This window comes from Scyliorhinus canicula, chromosome 9 (assembly GCF_902713615.1).
Source record: "Scyliorhinus canicula chromosome 9, sScyCan1.1, whole genome shotgun sequence".
Lineage (NCBI taxonomy): Eukaryota > Metazoa > Chordata > Chondrichthyes > Carcharhiniformes > Scyliorhinidae > Scyliorhinus > Scyliorhinus canicula.
The window spans coordinates 20,184,343-20,197,239 of NC_052154.1; the positions used below are offsets into that span (position 1 = coordinate 20,184,343).

The 12,897-nt window shown below is 48.1% G+C and overlaps 1 protein-coding gene across 6 annotated transcripts in view; it reads right to left on the reverse strand.

Moving 5' to 3' along the window:
• The window catches only part of LOC119971135 (hepatocyte nuclear factor 4-beta-like), a 93,705-nt gene that overhangs the window by 14,750 nt on the left and 66,058 nt on the right, over positions 1-12,897 (reverse strand). For all 6 annotated transcript variants that reach the window (XM_038806304.1, XM_038806305.1, XM_038806308.1 and 3 more), the window contains 3 exons: positions 10,549-10,655; positions 4,465-4,620; positions 3,306-3,393 (listed from right to left, as the gene is read on the reverse strand). In XM_038806304.1, coding sequence (XP_038662232.1) covers positions 3,306-3,393; positions 4,465-4,620; positions 10,549-10,655 — 351 coding nt within the window. The remainder of the gene's footprint in view (positions 1-3,305; positions 3,394-4,464; positions 4,621-10,548; positions 10,656-12,897) is intronic.

Genomic DNA, 12,897 nt, shown 5'->3' on the forward strand with positions numbered 1-12,897 from the left:
TCCCAGTTCGTAAAGCTGATGGGAGTTAAACATCTTCTAACATCCCTGAAATTCACCAAAAGGCCAAAATCTAGTTCACATTTACAGATCTTAATTTAGCACCAAACTTCAGAATCTTTCCATTCTTCAAAAAACTTTCGGAAGCAGTATTAATTACGAATGGGAGCGTAAAATCAGCATGCCAGGGTTTAAAGTAACATTGTTGAGCCATTGTGGAATCTGATGGCATGTACAAGTAGTGACTATTTCACAGTTATCCCTTTTGGAATTTACATTCATCACCTAGAGTAATACATTAAACTATACTGTTTTATAATAAAGGCTTCTTGCAGACTGCCCCCATTACTGCTGGTGTTCATCCAGTGGCAGGTTGGAAATTCAGCATGCGAGAAGCCCAAAAAACAAACCTTGTGGGTGTCTGTTAGGGAGGGAGGGGCAAACTCTTATTATCAATCACTCAGAGACTGAGGGACCCCTGCGCATGATCCCTCCCCCTCCCGCCTCCCTCAATCCTGCCATCGCTCATGATGACGTGGCTCCCTTGGAGATCTTGAGCCTCTGGTGGATGTACTAACAACTTCAGCCACCGTTTCAGTGGCAGTACCGAGCAATGCATAGCTGCTATCCTCTGGTTGGTCAGTAGATCTCAGGTGTGGGTGTGTGCATGTGTTGGGGAGGGGTGTAGGGTGTGGTTCTCTGCTCCGGGGTCCTTCATCCCTGGCAAGTCCCCCTGCAGCCCAGTTATTTGCCTGATTGGCACATAACTCAGTCGCCCTTCCCAGAAGTAGGCAACGTGGTATTCTCACTGCTTGCCAACTGGCGAGCGAGTCTCCTCGTGCCTACATTAACTCTGCTTACATTTTGAAAATCAAGCACGTGCTTTCTGCTTTTACCATGCCCCTTCATTCCCGGTTGATAACCAGGTACCTTTTCCTGACAACCCTCGCATTCGGGGACAGGTCATCACAAACAAACGCACACAGATTCTCAGAATGTGAGAAGGTTGTCTAACCAATCATCAAAATACTAAATAGACTTGTGAATTAGCAAATTACTATACTTTTGCTTATATATAAAACTTTGAATCCAGCTGAAAGCGGGCAACGTTGTCTGCGAGCAAACAATCTACATCTGCAATGAGTGAATAACTCAGATTTACAAAGTTTCAGCTGAGCCATCTTTAACACTGAACATTTGAAATTGATGTTATAAAAGAGCTCTGGAGAAATTTTCACAAACCCGGAAGTTCAGTGAGTAGAACATTTGTATGTGTGCTTTCTCTGAATCGAGTGTAGTGTCTCCTCAGACTCTGAAGGCATATAATAATAATAGCAATCTTTATTGTCACAAGTAGGCTTACATTAACACTGCAATGAGGTTACTGTGAAAAGCCCCTAATCGCCACATTCCGGTGCACAGAGGGAGAATTCGGAATTCTCAGCTGGTACAGGAATTGAACCCGCGCTGCTGGCCTTCTTCTGCATCACAAACCAGCTGTCTAGCCCACTGAGCTAAACCAGCCCATGCTTTACAAATCGTCAAATAGTATAAATGCTTTTTTAACTAATTTCTGAATGATTGACAGATAAAGCAGCTCATCACAATGCCTGGAAACATCACTGCAATTACTGGCAGATAAAAATCATGAAAGTAAAAAAAGTGGACAGAATCCGCAATATCCAGGATAGTGACTTGGGACTTCCAAATTAAAAGGCTAAGAATCATAGAATTTACAGTGCAAAAGGAGGCCATTCGGTCCATCGAGTCTGCACCGGCCCTTGGAAAAAGCGCCAAACCCAAGCCCACACCTCCACCCTATTCCCGTAACCCCACCCAACATTTTTTGGACACGAAGGGCAATTTAACATGACTAATCCACCTAACCTGCACACCTTTGGACTGTGGGAGGAAACCGGAGCACCCGGAGGAAACCCACGCAGACACGGGGAGAACGTGCAGACTCCAAGCCAGGGATCGAACCTGGGACCCTGGAGCTGTGAGGCAACTGTGCTGATCACTGTGCTACCGTGCTGCCCTGTTATGCCCAATTATGTGCAATTATATTGAAAACATACGCCAGCTGAAATCTATTGTAATTTGCTAAAAACATAACATGTTAGTTCGATATTTTCTAAATGAGTCCTGGTAAACTCAATGGAGTATACATGCATACACTGAAAAAAAAATGAAAATCGCTTATTGTCACAAGTAGGCTTCAAATGAAGTTACTGTAAAAAGACCTGAGTCGCCACATTCCAGTGCCTGTTCGGGGAGGCTGGTACGGGATAGTCTGGGGTGGCACAGTAGCACAGTGGGTATCACTGTTGCTTCACAGCGCCAGGGTCCCAGGTTCGATTCCCAGCTTGGGTTACTGTCTGTGCAGAGTCTGCACGTTCTCCCTGTGTCTGCGTGGGTTTCCTCCGGGTGCTCCGGTTTCCTCCCACAGACCAAAAATGTGCAGGTTAGGTGGATTGGCCGTTCTAAATTGCCCATAATGTCCAAAAATGGATGGGTGTGGTTACTAGGTTGGGGGGATAGGGTGGAGGTGTGGGCTTAAGTGGGGTGCTCTTTCCAAGGGCTGGTGCAGACTTGATGCGCTGAGTGATCTCCTTTGCACTGTAACTTCTATGTAATTCTATGATACGACTCCAGTTTTTTAGTGTTTAGATGAAGTCTCACCATAGCCCATATGAATCAGTAAAGTTACATTCGGGACAACAGCTAGAAACTACAGTTGATTCAATGTTCCTCTAACTCTTTGCTAACATTCACAAGTCATGAGGGGGATCTCATAGCGACTGATAAAATTTCAATGGGACTAGACAGGGTAGATGCAGGGAAGATGTTACCAATGATGAATGTGTCCAGAACCAGGGGTCACAGTCTGAGGATTCAGGGTAAACCATCGCGGACAGATATAAAGAGACATTTCTTCACACAAAGAGTGGTGAGCCTGTGGAATTCATTACCACAGGAAGTAGTTGATTCTAAAACTTTGAATATATTCAAGAGGCGGCTCGATATAGCATTGGGGAGAATGGGATCAAAGGCTATGGGGAGAAAGTAGGATTAGGCTATTGAGTTGGATGATCAGCCATGATCGTGATGAATGGCGGAGCAGGCTCAAAGTGCCAAAAGCCTCCTCCTGCTCCTATCTTCTATGTATCTATGTATGCAGAGGAGCTGTAACTTCTTAAAAAGAAGGCACCGTGATTTCCCTCTTTGGGTTGCCTCAGCTTGCCAGCAAACCAAAGGAACTTGAAAACTGTTCAGCCACTCACAGCATCAAAGAGGACAATTCTTACCTAGCAAGAGGATGTCCTTGTAGGGAATCGAACGTCTGGCCAGACCCAGCAGCAAGTGCTCCCCTGCATGAGCTCTAAGCAACGCAACCTAGACCAACAATGATAAGATCACAGGAATAATTCAGCACCTAGAACCTATTCTGAAATATTCTAACAGATCCATACCTCAGCTTAACTTTACTCACCATTATTCCAAATCCTTTGATACCCACAGCTCATAAACATGCCGATCTCAGTTTAGATTCATTCAATTACCTCAGCATTACCTCAGCATTCATAGTCTTTTGGTGGATCCACCTGCATCAAAAGCTCCCTTCTAAGTGGGAATGCCTTCCCGTTAAGGCTGGGTAACCTCTGAACCTTCCTCCCCACCCCCATCCTCCCCTCCATCCTATTCCCTGAGACCCTGATTGCCATCCCCCTCGCAAACCCCCTACCCTCCCCCAAGATGTTTCCTACCCTCGCCCAAGGCCTTCCCTACTCTCCTTGCCCTGGGATCTCTGACACTTCTCCGGGTCTCCGGTCCCTGGGACCTATGGCTCTGGCAGCTCTGTGCAGTTAACTTCCGTCCATTGCAGCGCAGTGACTGGAGAGCGTTGGTCGGCAGCTCTCCAAGGTGGGACTTCCTCGCGACTGAGGGGCAGAAGCCCCTTGCCTTATGCCAATCAACACTCATTAGAGTGTTAAATGACAGGAGGGCTCTCAGCCCCCACGGTCTAAAAATACATAGAATCATAGAATTCCTACAGTGCAGCAGGAGGCTATTCAGCCCATCCATTCTGCACCGACTGTCTGAAAGAGCACCCTACCTATGCCCAATCCCCCGCCCTATCCCCGTAATCCCACCTCGGGGCAATTGAGCATGGCCAATCCGCCTAGCCTGCATATCTTTGGACTGTGGGCGTAAACCAGAGCACCCGGAGGAAATCCATGCAGACACAGGGAGAACGTACAAACCCCACACAGTCACCCGAGGCCGGAATTGAACCCTGGTCCATGGTGCCATGGGCCCCCGATTCAGGCCCAGATCTTCCCTGTGCTTCTCAGACATCAAAGGTAAACTGGGACAGGATAGTGCAACGCATTACCGAGGGTAACATAAAAATGTATATTTTTTTTTAACAAGAGTTGATTTCTATTTCCCGTGGCTTTCACTGACCTGGTCATCCAGTAGTAATTCACAGAATGCCGGGATAGATTTTGCCCATTCTACCAACACAAGTAGCTGCTGCTTCATTGAGTCACTGACGTCATTGATAGTGGCTACCTTCTTCATTGCAATATCAGCATGATGAACAGGACTTAGTGCAGACATCTACCAATAGAGAAAATTGTTCAATTAAATGAGGAGGCACTTGAAGGACTGTGATAACGAGACGTGACTTCTGAAGTGAGGTACCAAAAACAGAAAAGGCAGTTTTACACCAGGAGGGTAAGTTAATTAGGTCAGCACATTAGAGACCTTTAAGTGGCAGGGTGAGCTTTCTACTTAAAGACTAAAAGAGAATGAACATTTAAATGACACTGTTGGAAGGAATGATATTCAGGGACACTTTTGAGGGTGAAAAGAAGAAATGTGCAGCATTTCAGTCACATTAATGTCACAAACAATTTGTGCAATTGTACATTTCAGCGCGGCTAATGCTTGTGAAGATCCAGAACAAAATGTAGCACCACGGTGCCCATTCAGTTTGTCCAGCAACAGTTACTGAACAAGTCCAGCAGGTGGCGTCACAGAAGTCACACTCCAACCAGAAAAGAAATGAAAAGCCCAAAGTAATAAACGATTATTTACAGACGGCTGTTGGTTGCACACTTTTAATGCTGGAGGGACTTACCAATGGTTATGAAATAGGTCAAAACAGGTAATTGTCTGGAGAAGCACGGCTTGGAAATTAAATCAGGCAGGAGGGAAGTGGAAAGGCCAACTCGATATTTTACTCATTGAAATGCAACATGACAAAGAGTTCTAAAAATCCGCAATCCTGCAGAGGATTTCTTTACTGCTGTCCTGAACTTCATGGGAGAAATTGTGCAAAGAAAGTTGGAGAGACGTTGAGGGAAAAACTGATGGATTCAGAGAAACTAGGGAAGGGTTGGGGTGGGGTGGAAGTGGGGTAAAAGCTGAGGAGATGACGAGGTAACTAGGCTAGGCTATGAATATATATGAAAGTCGGTTATTGTCATTTTACTTAATAAAGTCCTGCCGGCTGATCAAAATGGAACATTGGGCCTGGCCAAGCTGGCCTTTAATAGGTTCAGGAAGCAGTCGGTAGAGGGAGTCGCCTGGCCCGAATGTCTGCCCCTCTTCTGCGGCTATGTTCGTGACTGGGCGTCCCTTGAAAGGGAGCATGCTGCCTCTGCCAGCACTATCGAGGCCTTCCGTGCACGGTGGGGCACTGCAGGGACTTTGGTGTTTTATCCACCCCTTTTATCACATTTTGTTTTGCTGTTTTGAGTTTCCTTCGAGATTCTGCATACTTTGATGCAGTATCCCTCTCCGGGGCTGTCTTTTCAATTACCCCTCAGTTTGTTCATTTAGTTAGCCCAAAAGAAGCACGCATTCAAAATTTGCGCGCACATAAATATAGAATGGGTGAGGTTGGGCTGGCCAAATTAGAATCCAGAAAAAAGTAATATAGCACTCAGTCTGTTCTTTGGTGACTCGGCTGGCTTCAGGTTGAATTTAATGATCTTGCTACTTCCAATTTAACGACATAGGTGACTCAGTTGGTTGCTCTTCAAGAGAGGTAGCGCTGGATTAGATTCTTTCAAGAAATCTCTGACTGCAGCAAGGAGTTGCTGTTGGATCACAGTCGAAAACAGGACTCAAAAATTGGCAGGTGGGTTGAAGAACAAAGGAAGGAGGAAGGGCCCCACCTTGGTTTTCTCCTGAAGCTGCTTGTCCCCACTTCAGCTGAGAAGAGAAATGTTTGAAATATACAAATGGTGGGTTTATCATGTGGCCTTCCTCTTCCAACTACCATGAGCATTTATAAAATCCATTGTCCAGGTATTCCAAATGTGACTTGATCAGCTCATGTCTTGAAGATGCCTTAGCCAAGGTCCCATTGTGCAAGTAATTAGTCTTAATGGCTTCTGGTGATTGCAAAATATGTCTTGCTACTAAGGCAGGGGATGTGAGTCCTTCATACTGCCCTAGAGTAATTAGGTGGATTCCTCCCACCCGGGACCAAGTCCCATGGCTGGGGCGGGATTGTGAAGTGTTTCCTGCTGTGGAGATTAGCCGGGAATCATGCCATATCATCCGTCCCCAAACTCATTAATTATGCATCGGGTGTTTTGTGCCATATTCTGTGGTGGGGAAAGCCTGATGGCACATAGTCCAACATTGTAACCAGATGCCTTATTGGAAAGGCGTCCAACATCACTGACATTGAAGAAAGAAAGTAAACCTCCTGAAAATGAAGTTGGATCTCACGGGGGCATTTTGAGACCGGACAATGGACCTTCTGAGGAAGAAGATGGATCTCCAGGAACATTCTAAGGCAGGAAGATAGATCTCCTTGATGGTATAGAATCTGGGGGATCCACCTGGAGATTCTCCCCCCACCCACTGATGTGGTGTTCCAGGATCCTGGGTTGCAGGAGGCCTCCATTCACAACTGCTACCCTTGATCTTAACGCTCTGACCTCTCATTCTAAATTGCCCAACACGAGGAAATATCCACTCCACGTCTACTTTGTCAATTCCTCTATCATCTTATATATCTCAATTTGATCTCCACTCGTTCTTCTGAACTTTAGAGAGTATAGATCTAGGGAGGGATTCTCCGACCCCCCACCGGGTTGGAGAATACTCGGGGGGGCGGCATGAATCCCGCCCTGCCGCTCCGACGCCACCTGCCGAATTCTCCGGGGTCGGTTTTCGGGCGGAGATCATGCCGCGCCGGTCATGGACCATCGGCAGCGGCCCTCCCGACAATTCTCCGGGCCACGATGGAGGCCAGTCCCGCCGGCGTGAAATGGACATGGTCCATCATGGCGGGACCTGGCTTGTTTGCCGTCTAACGGGGTCCTCGGGGGGGGTGCAAGGCGATCCGGCCCTGGGGGAGGGCCCCCACGGTGGCCTTGCCCGCGACCGGGGCCCACCGATCTGCGGGCGGGCCTGTGCCATGGGGGCACTCTTTCCCTCCGCGCCGGCCTCTGTAAGGCTCCGCCATGGCCGGTGCGGAGAAGAACCCCCCTGCGTATGCGCAGGAACACGCCGGCGGGTCTGCGCATGCGCCGGAACACGCCAGTGGTTCTGCGCATGTACAGGACCACGGCGGCCCTTTGGCACCGCTTGGCACGGCGCCAACCCCTCCGCCGCCGGCCGAGGTGTGGCCTTACCAATGCCTTGTACAATTGCAGCAACACTTCCCTACTTTTGTACTCTATTCCTTTTGTCATAAATGGCAAAATTCGTTTCTCTACCCTTTCCATTTAGTGATGGCTCCGATCAGCCTTTAACGGCAATCACAAGATAATATATAGTAACTGTGCTGCTTTGTAATATTATCTATTTCTACATAGCTCCTCCTCTCTAGACATGATTTACTCCATGCCTTTCCCCAATTTGACTATTGTATCTTCCATCGTGCTTTCAAACCATAAAAAACTTGTTTGCATTTTCAGCAGTTCACCAAGTTAGTTTGTTGGTGACTCAGTAACTCCACGGCTGTTGTAACCTTTACAGTCCTGTCACCACTTGTAAATATAAATACAACCCAAACACTAGATACATTGTAAATGTCACAGTTTGATTAAGATTGATACAATTTTAAGATACACTTGGAAAATAAAGACTCGCACTGATATAGCATCCTTCTTGACATCAGCACACCTCAAAGTGTTTTAAAGTCTAAGAAATGTTTTGAGAGTCACTGCTGTAATGTATGAATTTTTGCCGGGAACACTCAATTTCTGACAGGTCCAATTTTGCTGGTAGGGGAAAGGAAGTTGGGTTGTAAATCACACAGCGGGGAAACCCAAACTTCGCAGGACAATTTGGACATAGAAATCATAGAATCACAGAATTTACAGTGCAGAAGGAGGCCATTCGGCCCATTGTGTCTGCATCGGCCCTTGGAAAGAGCACCCTACTAAAATCCACATCTCCACCCTATCCCCATAACCCAGTAACCCCACCCAACCTTTTTGGACACGAAGGGCAATTAGCATGGCCAATCCACCTAACCTGCACATCTTTGGATTGTGGGTGGAAACTGGAGCACCTGGAGGAAATCCACGCAGACACGGGGAGAACGTGCAGACTCCGCACAGACAGTGACCCAAGCCGGGAATCGAACCTGGGACGCTGGAGCTGTGAATAAACTGTGCTAACCTCTGTGCTACCATGCCGCTCCTGATAAATGGACCCCACTTTGGCTGTTCCAAGTGACTTAACCAACAGTGTGGGGGTCACAAACTGATGGAGTAAACGTGAAAGCTCTTTTCGGGAGGATAAGTTTTGTGTAACTGTCATGACCGGAGGAATTTTTAAAAAAATCTCTCACTCTTCAAACTATAAAAGGGACTGGCTACAGCTGTCAATGATTGTTAAGCAATCCCTCAGTTGGACTAATTTGATTGACAGGCCAATTGGTATCGCATCAGTTCAAGACAATTTGTTCATTCATTCATTCATTCACACATTCATTTATTCACTCATTCATTTATTCACTCATTCATTTATTCACTCATTCATTGTCCGTCCATCCATCCATCCATCCATCCATCCATCGTCCTAAAGGGCCATAGTCATCTCACTCTATTCAACAGAGACAGTTTCACTCAAGGCGAGAATTGAACCTGGGCCTCTGGCGCTGTTAGACAGCAGTGCTAACCAATGTGCCACCATGCCACCCTGTGTAATGGAGATATGGGGGCCATGAGGATTGGGTGAGAGGGGGGTGAGTGGCGAACTCTAGAGGACTGGGACCAGGTCACAGAGAACTGAACAAGTCTCCTAACCAACTGATCCACCCTCCTGCCTCCTAACATCTGTTCCAGGGATCATTGGGCCTAATTTCATCCCACCCAGGCCCCAGAATGAGATCCTCACAAGTCCGGCCACTTTTTACCCAGGCATGTCTGGACATTCTCCATCCCGAGCCAGAATCAGCACCGGATTGCCACTCCAAACCCACTTAACTGCACTAAAATTCTTAACTGCCTGGCCCGACCTTCCTGGCTCAGTCCGGGAGCGATTCAGGCAACTCATCCCTGTCTCTAGTGTCCATGTCCAAAGGAAGCATCTTGGGTTGGGGTGGGGGTCAGGTTGATTCAGGGCGGGGGGGGGGGGGGGGGGGGGTCTAGGACTTTAAAATACTGAAGTTAGAAGTGGTTTTATTTCTTCTAACTCTTCCAGAGTAACTATTAACGTATAATACAACTATTAGTGAAGGTAAAACCATCCAAAGTGATCAATTTAAAATCGCTTTGACAGACGGTTCCCAGCATAGTGCAATTGTCCAGGGGATGTTAGCCCTTCTGGACATTTGTTGTCTAACCTGTTCCCTGGTAACCTCTGAGAGGGATTCCCCAGCACATTTTTGGTGTACCCCATGCCTCAAATCCAGCACTGGGCAGCCAGAAAGTTAAGGACAATGACCAATCCTTATTTTTTCTTTTAAGTAGCACCATGGGATCTTGGGCAGATGGGATCTTGGTTTATCACCTCATCTGAAAGTGCGGTGCTCAAATACAGTACTGATGGATTGTCAAATTTGATACTTGTGCTCAAGTCCTGAGTAGGACCTGAATCCACAACCTTTGGACTCAGAGATAAAATAATGTTTACAAACTTCTTGGGCTCCATTTACACAGTTTATGAAAGCACATGACCTAATTAACTTTGCCAAACACACCAAATCACAATGTTTCCAGATATAATGGTATGAAAATAATTATTGAATTATATTTTTCATTGATAAATTATTTGCAAGGTATCATCTCATAGCTTTTTTAATATAAATCTAGAGTACCCAATTCATTTTTCCAATTAAGGGGCAATTTAGCGTGGCCAATCCACCTACTCTGCACATCTTTGGGTTGTGGGGGCGAAACTCACGCAAACACGGGGAGAATGTGCAAACTCCACACAGACAGTGACCCAGAGCCAGGATCGAACCTGGGACCTCGGCGCCGCGAGGCAGCTGTGCTAACCACTGCGTCACTGTGCTGCCTCTCATCTGATAGCTTTGACGATCACTATGTTAATTTGTTTCGGGGAAGTTACCTGCCAAGCCATTGCTTCTGCTTGTACCAATGTCGCAATAGAAAGCGATCCAATATCTTCATAGCTGCTTCTGCGAATGCTAATTTTGTCCCTTTCATTCTGTACAGCTTTGCAAAACAAAAAGTTGCTGTTAAATCACCAGTGTTCATGTTCAAACCTTATACACCTTGCCCTGAAACATTTTGTTTTCAGTAAATTAATAACAAGAAGTAACTTGCATTTGCATTTATAAAACAAATTGTTTTACACCCATGTAAGTGCTCTGAAAGAGTAGCCACTGTTGTGATGTAGACCTGATTGCAACCAAATTCCACATTGGGTCCCGCAATGGAGGATAAGACCAGGAGAGGTTGGGGGTGTGGCGGGGGGGGACCCCAGAAATAAGCTGAGGAATCCCTCTCTGAACTTCACAATTAAGGGGCTGGATTCTCCGACCGCCTGCCGAGAATCGCCGGGGGGCGGCGTGTATCCCGCTGCTCCGACGCCGGATGCCGAATTCACCGGCACCAGATTTTGGGCGGGGGCGGGGATTGCGCCACGCCAGTCGGGGGCCGTTGGCAGCAGTCCCCCCCGGAGATTCTCCAGGCCCTGATGGGCCAAGTGGCCGCCCCTTTTGCGGCCAATCCCGCCGGCGTGGATTAGACCAGGTTCCTACCAGCGGGACCTGGATCTGAGGGCACCGGCGTGGAGAAGAAACCCCCTGCGCATGCGCAGGAAACACGGCAGCGGTTCTGCGCATGCACCAGAATACGCTGGCGCTCCTGTGCATGCGCCAACTTGCACCGGCTGGTGGAGGCCCTTTGGCACCGGTTGGCGCAGTGCCAACCACTCCAGTGCCGGCCTAGCCCCCGGAGGTGCGGAGGATTCCACACCTTCCGGGCGGCCCGACGCCGGAGTGGTTCACGCCACTCCTTGGCGCCGGTAAGGCCCGCCCTGCCGGTTCCCAGAGAATCCCGCCCAATGTTTCCATGGTAATTGCCTGGAAGTGCAAATTTTCCCTGACTAATTGCCCTGCACCAGGAAGTATCCAAAAACATGGTTTAAATCTCAAACTCCAGATGCTTCTGACCGGGTTACACTAATAGTTACCCAACTTCTGGGTAGCTATTGTACAGACCCAGATTAAACCCCAGGGGACTGTCCCCGCTACCCAATTACCCCTCCACGGAACACCCCCACCCCAGAGGGTCTCTCCCCACCCCCTGACTACCTCTCCATGGAATTCCCCCCACTCATACGGGACTCCTCTGCGCCCCTCTCCCCAAAGCCTGAGTGGACCCAGCCCTCGTCACAGCCCCCTACGCCCCCCCCCCCCCCGAGGCCTGAATCACCCCAAACCCCAGCAGGCCGGCAGCTGATTGCCACTCCAGGGAAGTTCTGATCCAACCGGTATGTTTTTGATAGTGTTGTTTGAGGCTGTGTGCTACGAATCTGGGAGAATGTCCCTACTCTTCTTTGGGTTTCAGTTTAATATCTTATCCAAAATGCACTGATTGGGATTTAGCGGGACTGTTCGTCACAGCGTAAATCCCATAATGGCCGCTAAATCACGCGAGCAGCCAAATACGGGATTCAAGCCGATGAGGTCTGTTTGAAATCTTCCTCGCCTTCTGCCGGTGACATAATCTGGTTCACAACCCAATTTCCAAACATTTCAATAAACTATAACCTGATTACTGGGCTTGGCGCCACACCATCCGCCAATGATGGCTGTTCCCCCCCCCCCCCCCCGGTGGCATGACATCACGTCGGCACAAATCCCTGCTGGTTTTCGAAGAAGAAATTCCAGGGGTATGGGACACTGGCAGGGGTGTTACCCTCTTCTATTGTGGGTTGCTCTCCATCTGCATGGGGAGGAAGTGTTCCCCTTATCTGCCTGCATTCCCAATGTCCTTGGTGGGGGGGGGGCCTTGTCCGTAGGGGGAGGTTCACGATGACCATGTGATGAGTCTCGATGGCCATGGGGTGTTTGGGGGAGGGGGATGGTGGGAACGGTACATTTAGCTTCGAAATTGGGCCACCCTTTAACAATGGTGTCCCGATTACAGAATCCAGCGTTGGCGGCGGGTTCAGGCCCCGCCCCTCCAGCTGGCTGTGTGATTCCCGACAGCACCCTGAAATTGCATCGAGTGTCGTTCAATCAGGCAAGAAAAAGTGGTTTTGAAACCAGCTGGCTTCACACAGCTTTTCTCGCATGATCCAACACTTTGCACAATTTTGGAACAATTCCATCCATTGGCTTCATGATTGCAACAGAATTTTGCATCAAATGTCAGCCCGGATAATCTGCACAAATTCATAGGGGTGAATTCTCCGCTCCCCAGTCGTGTGTTTCTCAGCGGCGGGCGA